The 20,648-nt window shown below is 37.1% G+C and overlaps 1 protein-coding gene across 1 annotated transcript in view; it reads left to right on the top strand.

Moving 5' to 3' along the window:
- The window catches only part of LOC148934603 (uncharacterized), a 234,507-nt gene extending 219,352 nt beyond the window's left edge, over positions 1 to 15,155 (top strand). The window contains exons 5-6 of the mRNA XM_089084615.1: positions 14,852 to 15,007; positions 15,099 to 15,155. Of these exons, the coding sequence (XP_088940741.1) occupies positions 14,852 to 15,007; positions 15,099 to 15,155 (213 nt within the window). The remainder of the gene's footprint in view (positions 1 to 14,851; positions 15,008 to 15,098) is intronic.
- Positions 15,156 to 20,648: the final 5,493 nt, after the last annotated feature.

The raw sequence follows: 20,648 nt of genomic DNA, 5'->3' as shown, positions 1-20,648 counted from the left end.
AGGAGTTCGTCGCGAATAATAAGAGCGCTGTTAAGAGCATTCGCACGAGGTCAGCTATTCGGTATGTCCGATCTACGAGAATGGTACAACGGAGACGTTATAAATGTTGTTCTGACGTCGCTGGAGGAATTTCAGGAACGCGATAGCGGTTGGGCATTACTCGGATATTAAATTTGATGATCAATGTGAACAAGTGCAATCCTATGCACGCTGGATATTGGATGACACTTCCTCCGAAGATAAGATATAAGAGAGCCGTGATTAACGTATGTTCAAACGATAACGCGTGCTTCGCGTGGGCGGTAATAGCCACTCTATATCCCGTTGATCTACACTCAGACAAACCGTCGTCGTATCCTCATTATTCGTTGGTGCTGAATTTCGATGGTATCGACTTTCCTATGACGCTACGAAACATCGCTAGGTTCGAACGTCTTAACGATGTGTCTATCAATGTATTTGCCATTCGAGAGAAAAGGGAGAGGAATGGTATCATGATCGTTCCTTTGTCGCTCACGGGGAACAAGAAGTCTACGCACGTAAATTTGCTTTATCTGTCGAACGAGTAGCGCGGCGATAACGTCGATCACTTCGTATGGATAAAGCACCTGTTTCGACTATTAACGTCGCAAATAAACAAGCATAAGGAAAAAAAATACATATGCGATCGGTAAGCGTAAGAGAGAGACTATGCTCGTCGTGAGATCAATTTTGTATTAAGTATAAATTATTATATTTTTCAGATGTCTACATTATTTTTACTCGAACAAGAAATTGGTCGCGCATAGTGTCGAGTGCGGAAGAGCGAACGACTGCGCCGTTATTCTTCCGAGCGAGGACGACAAGTTGCTCTCCTTTCATAATCACGACAAAAAGGAGAGACTACGATTCGTCGTGAATACCGATCTGAAGTGCGTTTTAGAAAAGGGAGATCAACGGTTCACTGGGAATCTCGATAATAGATTCGCCTATCAACATCACAAGGCGTGGGATATTATTTGCGTAGCACGTACAACGGAATTGTATCCGCGTATAGATCTCGCCGAGGCAACGACTGCGTCTCGAGGTTCGTCGAGGAGCTGCGCGCTCTCGCGTGTCGCGTGAGAAAGGTTCGGTGTGCGAACGTACCAATGTCGGAGCTCACGCCGGACAAACGGAGCGCTTTTCAAAAGGTGACAAATTGTCACGTGTGCGGAAGGAGCTTTGGGTCGTACGATATTCGCGTGCGCGATCACTGTCATCTTACCGGACGGTACAGAGGACCCGCGCACGCGAGCTGCAATTTGAACTATCAGAACGCGTTCATTATTCCCGTTTTTTTTCACAATCTATCCGGTTACGACGCGCATTTCATTATCAAGGATGTAGCGAACGCTTTTGAGGGTAGAGTCGATCTGTTACCGTTGACTAAGGAGAATTACATCGCGTTTTCGAAAATCGTCAACGATTCGGCGTATGGAAAATGGAAAAATTGTGTTAAGCTACGTTTCGTGGATTCGTTTAAGTTTCTCAATACCAGTTTAGAAAAAGTAGCTTCGTATCTAGATCGAGAAAAATTTCAAGGATCGCGCGATTCGAATTTTTCGATCTCGTCGCGGAGGATTTCGAGTTGCTCACGCGCAAGGGCGTATTTCCGTACGAATCGATAGCGTTGATAAACTGTTAGAGACTGAGTTACCGCCGATCGAAGCTTTTCACAGTTCTTTAACTGGCGAAACTGTAAGCGTTAGCGATTACGAACACGCGCAAAGGGTATGCGTTTTCGCGTGAGAACTCTCGGCGAGTACAGCGATTTATATTTGAAAACGGATGTGCTTTTCTTGGCGGATGTTTTCGAAAATTTTCGGGATACCTGTATGGAAAGATTTGGATCCAGCGCATTATTTCACATTACCGGGATACACGTGGGACGCTATGTTGAAATACACGAATGTTCGATTCGATCTGCTTACCGATATCGATATGATGATGTTCGTAGAGCGCGGTATACGCGGCGGTTGGAGTCAATGCTCGAAAATACGCGCGAGCTAACAACCAATATGAATCGTCATACGACTCGTCTCAACCGTCGTCGTATCTCATGTACTACGATGTGAACAATCTCTACGGCTGGGTCATGTGCGAACCCTTGCCGTATGCGAAATTTCGGTGGGTCGAGGATGTTGAGAGTCTCGATGTTATATGTCCGTGCCACCTGACTCCGATATCAGTTATATTCTAGAAGTCGATCTCGAGTATCCGCGATATCTTCATGACGATCACGCGGATCTTCCGTTCTGCCCGACACGCGAGAGACCGCCGGGAAATCAAAACGAAAAGCTACTCGCCACGCTCTACGACAAATCGCGTTACGTGACGCACTATCGCAATCTTCAGCAGTGTGTGCGACACGGTTTACGCGTGACGAAGGTCTATCGCGCGTTGCGTAATCTCCTTGGCTGCGTGCGTACATCGAGCTCAATACGGAACGGAGAACTCGCGCGAGCAACGAGTTCGAGAGGAATCTGTATAAGCTGATGAACAACGCGGTTTTCGGCAAAACAATGGAGGACGTGCGCGATTACGTAAACGTGAGGCTCGTGACGTATTGGGACGGAAGATATGATGCGGAGGCGCTGATCGCAAAACCGAATTTTCATAGTAGGAGCGTCTTCGACAAAAATCTCATGGCTGTCGAGTTGCGCAAACTCGAGGTTCAATTTAACAAACAATTTACGTTGGTATGTGCATTTTAGAGATATCCAAGATATGATTGTACGATTTTCATTACGATTATATGATGCCGTTTTATCGCTCTAAATGCAAAATCATGTACACGGACACCGATAGCTTGATATATTTTCTGGAATGCCGGAACGTTTACGAGAATATGAAGCGAGATATCGCGAGATTTGACACCAACAATTATCCCGACGACAACGCGTATGATATACCGCGCGCGAACAAGAAGGTTCTTGGTTTGATGAAAGACGAGAACAACGGAGCGGTCATGACGGAGTTTATAGGACTCAGGGCGAAGATGTACGCTCTGAGAGTTCTGGGAAAGAGCGATACGAAGAGAATAAAGGGGAATCAAGAGGAATACTGTCGCAAAAACGATAACTTTCGAGGAGTTCGCGCGTTGCTTGAACGAATTGTCGCAGCAATCGAAACGTCAGGCGTGCGTACGCTCGATGCTGCACGAGGTTTACACCGTGTCCGAATTAAAGCTAGCTTTGAGTCCTCACGACGACAAGCGGTACTTAATACCCGATTCCACCGATATATTACCGTGGGGTCATTATAAGATACTGTTATTAGATACTAATGTAATATAAAACTTTTACCAATGTAGAATAAATAATACTGTACACTCTTTATTCATTACAATACAGCCGTTTTATAAATTCAAGAATTGTGTGTTTTGTCCATTCCTAACCAACCGACGAACACTCTATCGTTCTTTCTACGTAGCACTTTCTCTACGAGATAGATATCGGGATTGGAAACTCGCAGTAACTCATGTTCGTAAAATCCTCCGGCTATTGGCTCTTTACGATAGTCTTTCAGCAGATACGTCATAGGATTCGTGCGTTGCACCTTAGCGATTCGAAAAATCTCGCTTGTCCAGTTAGGCGTATATCCCTTCTTGAAAATCGTTTTGAACTTGCTGACGCGTACCAGATCGTTCATTTTGAATCTTGCGGGGGCTGCTCTTGGGGGTTCTTCAAGTGACTGTATACCGTGGAGAGGAGTCTCTTGGCAATGGCGGGAGTTACGTCCGCAGGTCGCATTCCGATTGTTCGATGCGCGCGGTTGTTATATTCCGAGATTAAACGCGGTAGAGTGTCGAATCCGTTGAGCGTGAAGAGCTTCCACATGTTGTTCTTGAGCGTGCAATTAAATCGCTCCACAACCGCCGCTTTCATCACCGAGTACGTCGAGTAGTGACGTATATCGTACCTATCAATAATCGCTTTTACGGAGGCGTTGTAGAACTCCTAGCCCTTGTCCGTTTGTAGATTTCACGGATGTCGAGCGTCGTCACGAAATATCTTGGACAACGCCGCATCTATCTCGCTTCCGCTCTTGCTTTTCAGTGGCACAGCCCACGCGTACTTGCTCAACACGTCGATGACCGTCATCATGTAATTATAGCCTTTATTTTGTCGCGCGTACGGACGCATCTCAACGACATCGGCCTGCCACAGGTCGTCGTAATCGCGCACCATGACTCGACGACGCGGAAAATTTCTTCGCGCGGGCGCGTGAAGCTTCTCGACGAGTCTCCTCTTCGCGACGCTCATCGCTGATTTACGAGGAGGCGCGATTCGCATTGGTTTTATTCGTGCTCGTCACTTCGCGCATTCGCTCCTGTTCTTCGTTCCAAACATTAATCGCGTGTTTCATGGTATTTGGAATATCCATTTTTAGTGCGACTAATAATTCGTTTATCGTTTCTCTAGTCACTATTTTATCCACGTTCAACAAGGCCAGCGTCTTGTCCAGCATCTCTCTCGTTACCGCTTTGTCCGTTAGTTCTCTCGCGATCCTCGTCAGATCTATCACTCTAGGCGCGAGATTCTCCACGTTCGTCGATATTCTTTCGCGGCTCGTCGACGACGCGTCGAGCTCGTTTCGCAGGGATTTCTCTAGATTCGTAGTGATTCCTCTAGGATCTGCGTTCGTTTCTCCTGAGTGTCGCCGAGCATCTCAACGATCTTTCGGATCTCGCTCAAGTCTCTAGCTCGCAGTTTGTCCTGTTTTTCCCCCGTTCGTCTTAGTGCACGTTGAAACATGGACAGGTTTTCGTTGATTGTTCCGTTTATTCGCTTCCGTTCTGAGCGCTTGTTCCGTTTCCCTTATTCGTTTATCGAGAGCGACGAACGAGGCCTCTCTTCTCTCCTCGGTCGCAATGATTTCTCTAAATTTCGCGTTCGTTTCTCCTGAGCGTCACCGAGCGTCTCGATGATCCTTCGGATCTCGCTCAGATCTTTCTCTCGCAATTCGTCCTGTTTCTCTCGTTCCATCCAGTCTCTCGTTTCCTCTATTCGTTTGTCGTGATCGACGAGCGAGGCCTCTCTCTTCTTCTCGAAGTGTCACAGAACGTCCACTTTGGTTTTTACATCATAATACTGTAGGAGAATATTCCGAATTCGATTGTTCATATCTTCCAGCTGTTTTCGTAACTCGTTCGTTAGAATTTTTGACTCCTCGCTCCTTACACAAAGCGCGTCGTCGACGTAACCCTTGGTCGTCGCGTCGGCATCGTCGATCGGCGTATCCAAATAGCGTATCTTGCGTCTGTTGACGTCGTAGTCGTCCGGATTCAAGAGCGCGCAGAGCGCGCTGCGACGCACGTACGCCCGAAAGGATGCGATCATCGAATGATCGTTAACGCCGCGCTGTCTCTCCAGAGACTTCCCGAATTTGTTCACGGACATCATGCCCTCGCAGGTGACGAATCTACTCGTAATCTCGGCGATGTGCATATCGTATTTGAGAAACAATCTGACTACGCGTGCCATAGATTCCTCCAATTCGCCGATCGATCTGGCCGTGCTCTCGTTCATCTCCGACAGCAACGTTCGAGTGCTCACCGAGAGTTCGCTCGTCTCGGAAATTCTTGTTTCCGCGTTTCGAAACGCGCTATTGTCATGTCCCAGCGCCGAGAGTACCTCTAATCATGTTCAGGGTAAATTTTTCAAAAATTTAGAATTATTTATGACTGACTGTATCAGGAGATAGCACTGTAAAACCTTCCTATACATATAATAAAAAGAATATACCGTTTAAAATTATGTAAAGATTTATACAAAATGGCCGCTCCTTACCATAACCTTATGGCGCTACTACAGCCTTAATGTTCCTAGTAAATTTTCCCTAGAACCTCACTAACAAAAAACAGAACATACCGAAATCACTTCTCCATACTGTTCAGTAAAATAACAAAGAAAATAGAGCTTAATATCGCATCCTTATCTAAGCATTTCAACATTAACAACAAAATCTCAACAAATAGTAAATAATGAATAAAAAACAAATGTAGGAAATATAACCTCGCCCACGTAATGCACGAAAACTATAACAAAACAATTATCATACATTGTAATATCTTTATTAACAATTAATAAACAAAATCATATAATTATATAAATAACAAAATACCAACCAATTTCTTTATATCGTCAAATATAAGATTCAGAAACTAAGAAACCCTTGTATATCAAACCTTTCACTTTTGTTCCATTTTAATAATAAATATAAAAGTTAATAACAAAATTAATAACAATAGAAAGGATATGAATAAGGAATAAAAGTCATAATGACAATATGACTCACAATATAACAAAATCCACGACAAAATATTTATTCAACGGTTCATCTGATACATATCCTTATTTCAAGGATAAATTTTGTTGATGTCCTTATATGGATATATTTTCCCTGTATAAATACATTCTCCATCGAAAATCTTTTCGAAAACATAAATACAGTTTGTGGCTACGATTCTTAATTCTCAAGATATAAACAAAATTAAGGGTATATGAAAGCACACACACATATATACATATATACGTACATTACACGTACATTTTCCTTATAAGATATAGTTTTCTTTATGAAATTATATAAACAACCCGGATAGAAACATATTTTATCTCAGAAAAGAAATTCTACGATTTAAATTTCGTTTAATAAAATTTATAAATAAATAAATTATTATATTAACAAATAATTATTATGAAAGATTTGGACAACACACAGGAAATACTGCAACTTACCTGATTACACATATCTATCTAACTCGCACTGTTTAGAAGATATTTAAACAATTATAAACTTCCTTACATACACTTATCTCAAAAACTCAAATCAGTTCAGCAGGCAAATCTCCGTATATAAACCAGTTCAACTTCTAGAAACCTTCATCCTAGACTTATATTTATAACTGTTACTTCCCTTTTTTCATTAACACTAATCCTATGGCTATGACAAAAATCTTGAATATTAATATGCATGGAAAACTACCCTAACAATTCAACCAATCACAATCAGAGCCATTTTGTACCTGAAAACATTTAATAAATAATGTATTACAAATGTAAAAAGAGTTATACTGATATATTTTAGATATAATTATACGATGTAATCATTATTATTATAAAAATTGTAAAGTATTTCTAAAACGATATTGCGATGATTAATATTTATTATAAAAGCTTAAATTCAAGCAAACTATATGTTTGTTAATTATAATAAAGGAATTATTATAACGAAGTATAACTCTTTGAAAACAAAAATAGGTCGACCGAATAGTCATAAGTATGACTCATGGTCAGGTTGTAAGCAAAAATAAGCCAACGTTAAATGTCAAGGCCGTTAAATAATATTTTAGTATCACGAGTCATCGCTGACTCATGGTCAGTTTATAAGCGAAAGTAGGCCAACGTTAAATGTCAAGGCCGCCATAATATTTAGTCACAAGTGTGACTCATGGTCAGTTTATAAGTGAAAGTAGGCCAACGTTAAATGTCAAGGGCGCCATAATATTTTAGTACCACGATTCATCGCTGACTCATAGCAAATGTAGGCTAAGTCGACCAATAGAAAACTATGTCAAGAACAACTAGAAGGTCCTAAATGCGAATCATAGCTGACTCATAATGAAAGTAGACTAACAATAGGCTTTATTCAGACTTGTAGAATCATAATATTGGAATTTAGGTCACCCCGTACTTCAATGTTTTGACAACATATAAAAATCTCAAGCGACGATACCTTTTGCGCATTTGCCATTTCGCACTTACGATTCACACTTACGAACACTTACATTTTGCATTCACACTCGTATTCGCATTCGCACTTGTACGCGCACTTACATTTTTGCACTTGTACTTCCACTCGCATTCGCTAAATATATATATATATATATAATTTATAACAGTAAATAAATTCCAATTCAAATACCACAAGTGTGATATTATATTATTTCTTATTCCCAAAACTCTTTCCTGAAAATAAAAGTCATTTCGACATTCCTATTATCTACTTCCTTCGCAGTATCTAATCCTGAGGTTTTATCCTCTTAACCGCATAGAAAAGAATCTCACAAATAACGTGTGAGTGTAGCTGTCGAGGATCTGTTGATTTCGGTTCCGTCCGATCTACCAGGACCTCCCAGGACGTCACAGTTGCCCTGAAAAGGGCAGATAAATTATTATAGAAGATTTCTTTTCTTTTCATAGTAAATGTTGGAAATGTCCGCCGTCCATTCTGATGCAAGCTCTCATGCGTTTCAGTAAATTTTCTTGGGTTTTCTCCATAACTTCGTTGTCGATTGACTAAATGGCATGGTGAAGTTTGTTATTTAGTTCTTCGACATTCTCGGGAAGCTGTCTGTAAATGATTTCCTTGCAGTATCCCCACAAGAAAAAATCTAATGGATTGAGGTCTGGGGATCTTGCAGGCTAACGTATCGATCCATACCGGCCCATCCAACAACCAGTAACTTGCTGATTTAAAAAGTCTGTGTCTATTCTGGCGTTATGTGGACCAGCACCGTCCTGTTGAAATATAATTTTATTTCTGTTTAATAATGGTATCTCTTCCAAAAACGTTAGGATCCGCGCATCGCTATCGGCGACAGACCGCGACGTCCATTCGACGGAGGGGGCGGAGAGGGGATATCGATCCCCCACGAACACCGTATAAATAAGATGAACCGATCAATACTTCAATCAATAAACCATTGACTGTAGGACATTCTCAGAGCGACATTGATACTTCCTCAATAATTCTATTAGAACATCCTTATCAGGATGATATCAACAATCTTTCGATTTTTAGAACGGTCTTGTCAGGACGATATCGATACCTCACTCTTTTGATTATTAAAACATCGTTGACAACATGAACGATATGGTAGTCTACACGAATGAAGAGTATTACGCCATGATGATGATACTTGATGAGTGTCAAGGGCAATATCACGTTGCTGCGAGGAGATACGTCGAATTATATCCAAATCGAGCAAGACATCCAAGACCTAGTGTTATATTTGAAGTGGCTCAAAGATTATATGAAACCGGAAGCGTGTTATCAAAAAGAGAGGACACTGGCAGACATCGTGTTGCAAGAAATTTATGAAACATGGAAACAATCCTTCGTGCTGTTGAGCAAGAACCTGAAACTAGTATTCGGGATTGCTCGAGAGCACGAATTATCTTATTCCGCCGTCCAAAGAATACTCAAAGAAGAAAAATTACATGCCTATCATTATACTCGCGTGCAACATTTGCGACAAGAAGACTATATCCTCGGAGAAAGAGATTCTGCGAGAATTTCTTAAGAAGAGTAGACGAAGATCGAGAATTTCCTTCTCGTGTAATATTCAGTAATGAATCGCTGTTCACGAGAAGAAATTTTAAATTCGCATAATATGCATATGTGGGACGACGAGAATCCTCGAGCGATACGACTCAGAAATTATCAAGTTCGTTGGAAACTAAACGTCTGGGCTGAGATTATGGATACAAAAATATTGGGTCCAGTTATTCTTCCAGAAACATTAAATAGCGCATCGTATTTGGAATTTTTATCAGAAAATCTGCCGGACTTTTTGGAAGAGATACTATTATTAAACAGAAATAAAATTATATTTCAACAGGACGGTGCTGGTCCACATAATGCCAGAATAGTCACAGACTTTTTAAATCAGCAATTTCCTGGTCATTGAATGGGCCGGTATGGACCGACACGTTGGCCTGCAAGATCCCCAGATCTCAATCCATTAGATTTTTTCTTGTGAGGATACTGCAAGGAAATTATTTATAGACAGCTTCCCGAGAATGTCGAAAAAACTAAATAACAGAACTAAATAACAAACTTCATCATGCCATTTGGTCAATCGACAACGAATTTATGGAGAAAACCCAAGAAAATTTACTGAAACGCATGAGAGCTTGCATCAGAATGGATATTTCGAACATTTATTATGAAAAGAAAAGAAGTCTTCTATAATAATTTATCTGTCCTTTTTAAGACAACGAAATATTTTATTTCGAGGGACATTCTCTTCGAGTTCACAAATTATTAAAAAAAATCAAATCAATTATGTTCGACAGGTAGACATTACCTGCTGATATTATCTATCGAACTTCTATTATTATTTGGTATTACGAAGCGTTCGAAGCGTTTCACTATCAATCATTAACGCGCTGCATCATGGTAATAGGCTGACTTATCGATCTGATTTACATTACATTAGGTCAATAAGTTAGATCGTTATCACTTGGCGAATTAATGCACTTTACTGCACTAAGAACATAATCTGTCTGATTGTTGTCATCGAGCAGAGTCCACGACGGGTTACGTACGCTGTGTATGTAACGTGTTTTTTGTAATAATTTTCAATTGGCGGGATAATTAACCAGTGGTGATTAATAGTAGTGACCCGATAGATTTGTTCATAAATGATTTTATCGGTCAAATGCGTGAGTAAATCCGAGTGAACATGTTAACAATTTATAAAAGAGAACTTCTGATAGATTATTGTGATTACATGTAATGTGTATTTCTTTCTTTCAAGTCATTTTTAATCACCGAATAATTAATTGATAGTGATTGATAATAAACTAATAAATTCGGTCGTAAATAAGTCATTCTATCGATCAAGTGCGTGAGTATCAAGTGAGATCAAGTGAAAGACTGTGAAAGTATTGATACGCGATACAATTTATTAAAGAAAATAGTTCCTAACTTATTACTGTGTGTGTGTGTGTGTGTGCGCGCGCGCGCACGCGCGCGCGCGTGTGTGTGTGTGTGTGTGTGTATGTATGTAAATCTATCACATGGGGCATCGTTCCCATTCATCCGTCAAGCTACAACGATATAAAGATATCATAGAGATCTCTACAAGGTAAATGAATGAAAGAGACAGAGAAAGAGAGAGAGAGAGAGAGAGAGAGAGAGATAGAGAGAGAGAAAGTAAGTGAGAAATCCCATAGGTGCATATTATCGCGTATCCCTGGTCATGCAGGTAAACACGTCGACGCAGCGAATGCTCTGCAGTAATCGCCCGCGTCGGACGGTGAGTTGTGCCGTCCCTGCTTATCTTCCGTACGCGTCTCGTTATTCGCTAACTTTTTTCTTTTATAATTTCAAATATAAGCGTCGGACAAAATTTTCGTAGAGGAAAAATCGTCTCAAAACTAATTCAGGAGTACGTCCTTGCAAGGACACGGGGTTGTTCTGAAATACCCTGTAATATATATATAAATGAGTTCTGCTCGATATATATATATATATCTCGAGCGGGACTCATTTTTCAATAGATAAATGGTTCTATATATCTGCGGAATACAAAGAACACGCCAGCGTGTTCCGAAACATCTGGCAGCGCGATGATGAGCTTCGCTAAGACAGCTCTAACAAGGATGCAATTCCGTTATAAAATTGTTTTCATTATATTTTTTATTTAAAATTAACGATTTAAGAAAAAAAAATTCGATTTTTTCAAACCTGACCTAACCCTTTAAATGAACATATATAAATGCTAAATTTGAAGTCCGTACGATTAAAAATAAAATTAAAAATAAAAATAAAGTTTTCAAAGTGGCAGAAAAATTTTAAAGGAAGCGTTGCGGAAGAAATGCAAATATTCGGAAAGATTTTGGAATGGTTGCAGAATGCTTGCAGAAAGGTCGCAGAAGAGTTGCAAAAGAGGTGCAAAGATATGCAGAAAGATTGTGAAAGAATTACGGAACGTTTGCGGAAAAATTACGGAATAGTTACGGAATGGTTGCAGAAGAATTGCGGAAGAGATGCAAAGATATATGGAAAGATTGTGAAAGAGTTTTGGAATAGTTGTGGAATGGTTGTGAAAATGTTGCGGAAATGTTGCGGAAGTGTTGCGGAAAAAGTGCAAATATACACGGAAAGATTGTGAAAGAGTTGCGGAATGGTTGCAGAAGAGTTGTGGAAGAGATGCAAAGATATATGGAAAGATTATAGAAGAATTGCGGAATAATTGCGGAAACGTTGCGGAAGAGATGCGAAAGAGATGCTATAATATGATTGTGGAAAAGTTACGGAATGGTTGCGGAATAACTGCACAGATATGTGAAAAAATTGCAGGAAGTTTGCGAAATGATTGCGGAAGTATGTGGAAAAGTTGCGGAACGGATGCGGAGATATCCGGAGAAATTACGAAAAGAAAGAAAATAATATGCGAGAGAGACTGCGAAATGATCGTGAAATTATATAACTTTCACATTTCATTGCCGCCACCGCGTAGTGACGAAAATTGCAACCGTAGCCCATACGGACGGCGATGATGACAATGATAATGACAATGATAATGACGACATTTCTTAAAAGTAAATTTCTAGATATCAGACTTTGGATCGTAATATCTTCGCTCATACGACATAGAGAGGAAAATTAAAAACACTTTTATTGAATAATTTGAACCTAAGCTATCGATTGCGCTTATTCAGAAATTGATCGGTCGTTACTGAAATCCGATAATGTTAATAATTAGCAATTCGTTGGTTCGCGTAAAGAGACACGGCCGGTCTCGCGCTCGTGAAGCGCTGGCACTTGGCAAGAGGCATGACCATGTCTCTTGATAGTATTTTGAAAAGCTTTCGAGATAAGCTACGAGAATATGCAATGAAAAATGGGGATTTTAAAAATTTAAAGTGATTTTGCTTTGATTTTAACATCATTCAAGATCAAATCAATGCTCCCCATCTTAAGTCCCGCTCAAAGTCATAAAATTTTTGTTTGAAATACACTCGATCCTCATTTTACACGGTGAAAGCGTATCGAATAAAAAAAAAATCGTGTAAAAAAGTCATGTAATTATTGATTGGCAGAAATGTATAAAACTTGTTTTAAAAGATGAACACTATACAAAAACATGAGAATATGTTCAACAAAGCATTTTATTTAATTATTGCTGTACATAATGGTTTATATTATTATACAATACATAAACATAATATGTACAATGAATGTAATAAATTGAAGAAAGTTGATAAACTAATGCAAAATGAAAAAAGAATTATTCATCATTACTTTGTATTACATTGTTACGACAAACTCGCTTTCTTATTGAAAAAAAATCACCTTCATCGTCTGAAGTATCTTCTATGCTTGTATCAATTGTTTGATACCTGTGTTTTACCTATATTTTGAATGTTGTTTTAATAATTCTTTATAACGAGCCATACAATGTCTTAAATCCATTTGGAAATTTAACTTGTTCAACATTCGGATTCTTTTCAATGAAATGTTGTCCAATCTATTAGCCAATTGTAGTCTTTCTTGAATAAAATTCGCAGGAAATAAAGCATATTCGTCATCATCATTATTGTTTTGATCAGAATCGTTTAAGGCTTCTTCAATTAATTCACCATCAGGCATCATCAGTTATAATTTCTTCAATATCGGTAAAGTTAAAATCTTCAAATGCTTCTTCGCCGACTGCATTTGTTAAACGTATAATATTCGAATATTTGATATTATGTAGTGGTAAACATTATTCTTTTCAACACAGTTTGGCCAGATAGCTTTCCAGTATTCATTCAGAGTTGAGATTTTTAGCGTAGATATCGCTAAATCAATATATTTTATACAATCCATTATAGAAAATTGTTTCCAAATTTTTATAACTGTGTCTTATCCTTATCTAATTTATTGAACAACCACAAGTCATCTTTAGAGATTTTGTCACATATATCCGCTTTGGCATTTTTTTTTAAAAAAAACCAGTTTCATCATTGAATATTTGATTAGGGCTGTACTCACGGCTTTCAATTATTTCGGACACAAATTTTTTATAAAAATTTTCCGCATCTTTCTTATCGGCTGATAATTTTAATTTCGTCTTTGACTTTAATATTGTGAAATGTGTGTCTTTTAAAAAACAAACAAACTTTTAAAAAACAAAATTTAAGAACCTATACTTGCATCAAAATTGTATATTTTGCTTAGAGATACAGTTGTCGGCTGCATTTTTTTAACTTTTTCATAAATTTGCAATGATTTCCGCCTAATTGTGTCTAATTCCATCTAAAGGTATCCTTCTTTGGGCGTTTTCTTTTATCCACGAAATCAATCTTCTTTTCATCTCCAGGATAGGATTTCTTGAATAAGATGATAACTTTGCATTTGGTTTTGTTCCCATAATTATTGATCTTCTAATGGTTGCTTCATTGTTTTTATGGTCCTTATTATTGCTTCATTTAAACCAAAAGTTCGACCAACAGAGAACGAGTCCTTGCCACTTGCCAAAAAATCTAAAATTTCTATTTTTCTTTCCAAAGATATAAATTTTTTTTTCTCTTCTGACTATTTTTACTGGACATTGATAGTATTCTTTGAACCTATCGTATCTTGATACAATTATAGAATGAATTACAGAAACTACCTACGCAATACCAATTGAGAATAGGAATGATAATAATATCGACAGGATGCAGATAATAACATTAGTTGTGTTTGTAAATATGATATACACGAGCGGAAACATGAGCCTGACAAGTCGAAAGATACACGTAGTACTCGTGTACCTGGCCAAATCGCGTAATTGTGAATAAAGCATGTTTAAAAAAATCATGTATCTGCGAATAAATCATGTTGATGAAAACCGTGTAACTTTGAAATCGTGTAAAAAGAGGATCAGGTATATTTTCGAAACAGTTTCTAAGATATTTGAATGGATCCTTTAAAATGGAACACCCTGTATAAAAGAGTTTTATTTTACATATCCCTTTTACTTTTAACATGTATCACTTCATTTATATCTGTATCATAAATTCTTGAAATGCAAAATGATTTACTAATTATATATTTTTACTAACAGAGTACGCAATTTATTTGGTCAGTATACAACATATGGATTGGCAAATCACAGAAAATGAAAGGTAACATTTTAATAATGCTTCAAAGAAGTCAACAACCGCTTTTAATATCTATGAGTGCTTTATTACCTGCTCTTACTTTAGAATATTATGCGAGCGTAAGAAACCTTTTCTCTATAAAAATATATATTATTTTTACATTTTCCATGAAACATAACATTTTAAAATTTATATTGTGCACATTTACAGTTTGTGACCTCGGTCTTATCATATTTCATGACAATGAGAATAGTGATTGCCACATAATCTTTATTAAATGCCATATACATATAGGAATGTTGTACAATTGATGCTATCTATATATATATATATATATATAGACGAATCCGAAGTACAACCTACTGCGCCTAACTTATGAGCGCGCGGCGCGCGGTGAGAGAAAGATGATATATCGCTATTCAGGCGACGACACATCACTTTCCTCTCACCGCGCGCCGTGTGCCACAAGCTAGATGCAATGGCTAGATGCTATGGCACGGCGTTATCACTCATTGGTTCGGATATTTTATTTTATAATTCGAAAATTAAAGCGAATATCAGAAAATAATATTAGACTTTTTCGTTCCCTTGATCTCTTCTACACCCCCAATGTGGCTCGTACCTTAACCCTGGGACACCCTGTATGTATATAAATAGATGGCAATATGAAATAAATAAGAATATAAAAATAAATACATATATTTATATTTTGAACTGTTTTACTTTATTTTATGAGAAATAAAATTTTAATGATCTTTTATCTATTATATTCTTAGTAATTATGTCTTCACGAGATCCAGATTCTTCTTTTTCAATCTACTCAATATCCAATGGTATTACAAATAAAATAAGTAAGAATGTAATCAGAAAATTAAAAAGCTACTTAATGATACAAAACAAAGGTTAAATGATTTAGATGTTTATTTCTGCTACAAGTATTCGGTCACACAGATATCTGTTGAGAAATCCGCATATCATAAGAACAATAAAGTTAAAAAATAGATAAGAAATGTTAACAAGATGTCGAATAAGAGACACAACTGACTAATTACTTTAATGAACTCAGCACCTTTCCCTTAGAAAATCAGTTGTCGATAATCTCTTACTAACTGTAAAACCGCAATTCTTACAGTCATCATTTCGCCAGTCAGTCATTAATTACTTTCTTTGTGCATGAAAATCATAGAAACAAATCGTAAGCCAAACTAGTATAATAATTTAGTTACTGCTACAAAATTGAATGCTAACTTTTACAAACTAAGCAGAAAGAATCAACTACATTTTCCAGTAAACAATAAGTCGGACAGCCTAAGTTGATTTTATTTATCTTTTTATTTTATTATCTTTCAGAGTAAGGAATTTTCATAATTGTGTTTCACAATTGAGATTATAACTCTTACTTCTTTCTTCACATATTCTCGCGCAGTTACTTCCTAATAGGGAAAAAAAGTAAAAAATAAATAAATGAATATTACAAAAACGTTTTTAAATGTTTTTGTAATATTCATTTATTTATTTTTTACTTATTCTTTATTAATTTTACATTTATACAACTCATTATAAAAATAATATTTATTAATCATTAATTAAATATTTATTTTACATTAATTATTTATTTGAAATAATATTTTTGGAAAAAATATAATTAATATAATACAATTTTTAAAATATTTATGTTACGTTAATTATTCATTTTTAATAATAATTTGAGAAAATATTAATTTAATGCTTATTTAAGATTTTTTAAATGTTTTTAATGTTTATTTAAGATTAAATATTTGTGTTACATTAATTATTCACAATATTAAATATTTGTGTTACATTAATTATTTACAATAATAATTCTAGAAAATATTTATGAAACTTTTTATTTAAGGTTTATTTTATATTTATGTTATTTTAATTTAACATAATGAAAAACATAATAAAAAACTTTTATTATAACAAATAATGTTATAATAAATATTAATGTAATTAATATAATATTAATAAATAATATTACACACATTACATTAATGTTGAATAAATGTTAAGTAAATACTGTTTCAAATCTTGATCATTGCAAATAAATAATACAAGTATTACATTCAAGCTCCAGAACGAGAAATTTGATTTGAACGGAGCTCGGAAGGATGCACGAACTGTTCATTTCTTTCCCCTTCTTTCTCTGTCACAGACCGACGTTCGAGGTGTCGACCTGCGAGTCGAACGCATCTTTTATGCACAAGGCAACGGGTCAACATCAATGACGCTATAACACCTGTCTGCGCCAGTGCGGTTATTGGTCCGTAGATTAAGGAAGTTAATCTCTTTAATCTGATAGGACCTCGTGCGATCTTCCAGATAGCGGAGAATGAAGGAGGGTTAGTAATAAATAAACTCAATTTAAAAACAAAAAACATTTAATTACAAATGATGTCTAATGAATTAGAATAGCGTATACAAGCAGAATTTGTCGCAACCGAAAGCATGCTGCATGACAATATTTGTCAATATAATTGACAAATTACAAATTCAGTTAATACGCAAAAATGAATTTATGACGATGAATTTACAAATAAGAAATTTACAAATTCGGATAACATATGAAACGCAATGCGGGCGGTATTTGGGCAAGTGTAAATACAAATGTATGCATAAGTGTGTATGTGTATACGTGTGTTACGCGTATTACAAGAATATGGAGATTATCGGGCAGAAATTCTCGAGGAAATTGAGCTTAATTCGATAGTTATGTGGGAGTATAAGTCTTGCTCGGTATTATACATGTGTTTGGTAATTTTTGATTTCTTGGATGGTGTTGCGCAATGAATTCCGCGATGTGTGGAGGAGGATTAGGGATAGCGCCATAGAAACAATTTACAGGGATAAGATACGGGAAGGGATAGGAGGGAAGAAAGAGGGGATCATGTCATATTAGTCCTTTCGCAGAAGCTCCGCGTAGAGAGCAAATTTGATTTTTTTATTAGCATGGTCTTCACGCAAAAGTTTCCGGGGGAGGAAGACAAACTAATCGAGGATATCGTTGTATTTGGCGATAAAATGTTTCGAGTTCAAAATCTTCAAGAGACAATTCTTTTTCTGTCGAGGACGATAAATCAATCGCGGAGCTCAGTTCGTTTTCCGCGATAGTAACAGTAAAATTCGGCTCCACATATGGGCCGATTGGTTCCCTGATTAGGCAAGTTGTCCACGGCGCGGACTGCTTGAAGGATAGTATTGAAATCCGTTTGCGAAATCAAAGCGATCCGTTGTGCCTCTTTATATGTATCGAACCCGTCTATTCAATTTGTACCTCAAATGCTTCAAGACTCTTTTTGTCCGCTTCTGTCCGGGGAGAGCAGTAGTCCGTTTCGGAACACTATACAGAAAAGGTTAAATAGGTGAAAGAGTAGAATGCATCGTATTACTCGGCGACTGCATATCCCTAAGGCGAGCCTAGAGAAAGATGGACCGGCGGCTAGAGAAAGAAAGAAAGAGAGAAAATGAGATTTATGAGAAAGAAAGAGAGAAAATGAAATTTATTGAATGTCGAGGAATAATCAGGAGTTGAGGGGAAACGAGAAACAGAGTCACGATCACGTAGTGGATTGGCCTGTTACAACCGAATGATAAATAAAACAAAAAGAATTCGACTTACTTTTCTCAATGCTGTCGATAATGATCGGAATGAGGAAGATGCGTAGAGAGATCAAGGCGGTCTCTTCTTGTAACTTCACAGCGTAATTTTAAAGTCGCGCACTGACTCTAATTAAATTTCAATTTTCCGACTCAGGACTCAAAATGAAGAGATCTTCGGAGAAATAAAAAAGAGATGTGCTCGGAATCGCGATTTATATAGGACTTTTGGAGGGATGAGGAGGTTCCGGGAACGTGGTGGATCTCTGTGTTAATTTTCGAGTGAGAGTTCGGAAAAATCACCGGTGTGAGGAAAGGAGGAAAGCGGCGTTACGTGGATCGTGATTGTTCTTGTATTTCTTTTCCGGCGAATGATGATGTTATTAATTAAATTATAAATAATAAATTTAAATTATCCGCGCTTTTATATTGCTCGATTACATTCACTAGGTTAATTTCTGTAGCGCCATCTATTGTAAGGGCCATTTTTATTTTGTGTGTGCAATGTACGCGTGAGCAGAGAAAAAAAGTTCAGTTAAGTTTAAAAAACTCGTAGCGTTCACCAGTTTTGTTTTAGTTTCATTTCTGCATATCTCTTGAAATAAAAGCATAATATCACAGTGCATTGGCTATTATTGTTTTTTATAATGATAGAAGTAACGTGCACATACGCATATGACACAAGTCGTAAGGGAAAAACCGAGAAAGCCTTTGTTTTTCTTAACATAAATTTTCCTTTGAGCCGGATACTTCGACAGTAGACATATTGTCGCAGAAGCGATCTTTCAAACATGATATAAAGGTGCTTTCACACAAGCTTTTGAAAATGCACATTCCAAGTGCTTAGTCAGAGTATAAGCACAAGTATTATTCTCCAAGAATATCGAGTTCACTATTGGATGTATTTATCGCACACTGTCCATAAGAAACGCTATGAATTACATAGCCGTCATATTGCTTGACAATCAACATCCTGGTATTTCGTACTTGGCACTAAATCGATGAGCAAAGATAAGACTTATTCTCGTTAGGATCAATCATCAACACACAGGAAATAAGGAACATATTTGGATCCATTGTAATCATCGAGCTTTGAATTGTCGGCCTGCTTCATCATCATAGCAAATTTAAATATTGTTTAGATAGTAATAAGTTCATTTTTCCGTTGTTAATCATACATAAATTGACTTTTTTGTTATAATAGTACAAAATGAATCTATCAGAAAGCAAAGTCAAAACGAAGTGAAGAAGTATAAAGGCTGCTGCCACGTGATTACGAACTTATTTAGAGTCTCCGCAAGTCAAGCGCGTCACTAAGTTTGAATTAGCTGAGCGCAAAAGAAAATTAGCAAATCTATTCGAGTAATTTGATGAAATATAATCGTGAATTGAATGTTTAGAGTCGGATAGCCACGAAGCGAGCGCGAGTACAATAGCAACACATGCAAAAGATCAGTGCACGTTTTAAAGAAGCATATTTCCAACTTACGGCTTTATATGAGTAGCGTCTTAATAGATTTGAACTGAAATATGTGCCGTATGTCAAATTCCTCAGGATAATTATAATCAAAATATATATCAGAACGATTCAGAATCACAAATCCATTTACCTAAAATTCAATTGCCTATTTTTGCAGGTTCATATGAAGACTGGTGTACGTTTCATGATTCGTTTGACAAACTTATTCATGCGAATGAAAACGAACCTTATCCATTCAGAAATTTCATTACTTGCGCTTTTCGTTAAGGGATAAGGCAACCGAAATCATCAAATCATTCGATATCATGGCGGATAATTACATTGAAGCATTACTAAATTAGAGCTTCTCGATCGCAGCGACATGACATACCGCACTTGTCGTTTTGTTCGTCTCCTCGTGAGCCGGGCCTGCAATCGAGTTTTTTGTAAAGTAAGATGCGTCTTGCATGCTCTAATTTGACTCACAAATCAGTTGCAAAATAGTTAGACTCCTATGAGTAAATCAATTTCATCTGAAATATTGAAGTTCGGATCAGCTAGAATTATATTTGATGATAATTTAAAATTAAAAACAAAACAAAATTCTTGTGGCAATTATGTGATTTTCGGAAGCATTATGTAGTCCTATTGAGATATGCATTCACTTGCAATCGAAAAATAAT

This window comes from Pogonomyrmex barbatus, unplaced genomic scaffold (assembly GCF_055798465.1).
Source record: "Pogonomyrmex barbatus isolate J1 unplaced genomic scaffold, ASM5579846v1 scaffold9, whole genome shotgun sequence".
Classification (NCBI taxonomy): domain Eukaryota; kingdom Metazoa; phylum Arthropoda; class Insecta; order Hymenoptera; family Formicidae; genus Pogonomyrmex; species Pogonomyrmex barbatus.
The sequence above is the reverse complement of the archived record's forward strand: the minus strand, read 5'-3'. Positions and strand labels throughout refer to the sequence as shown.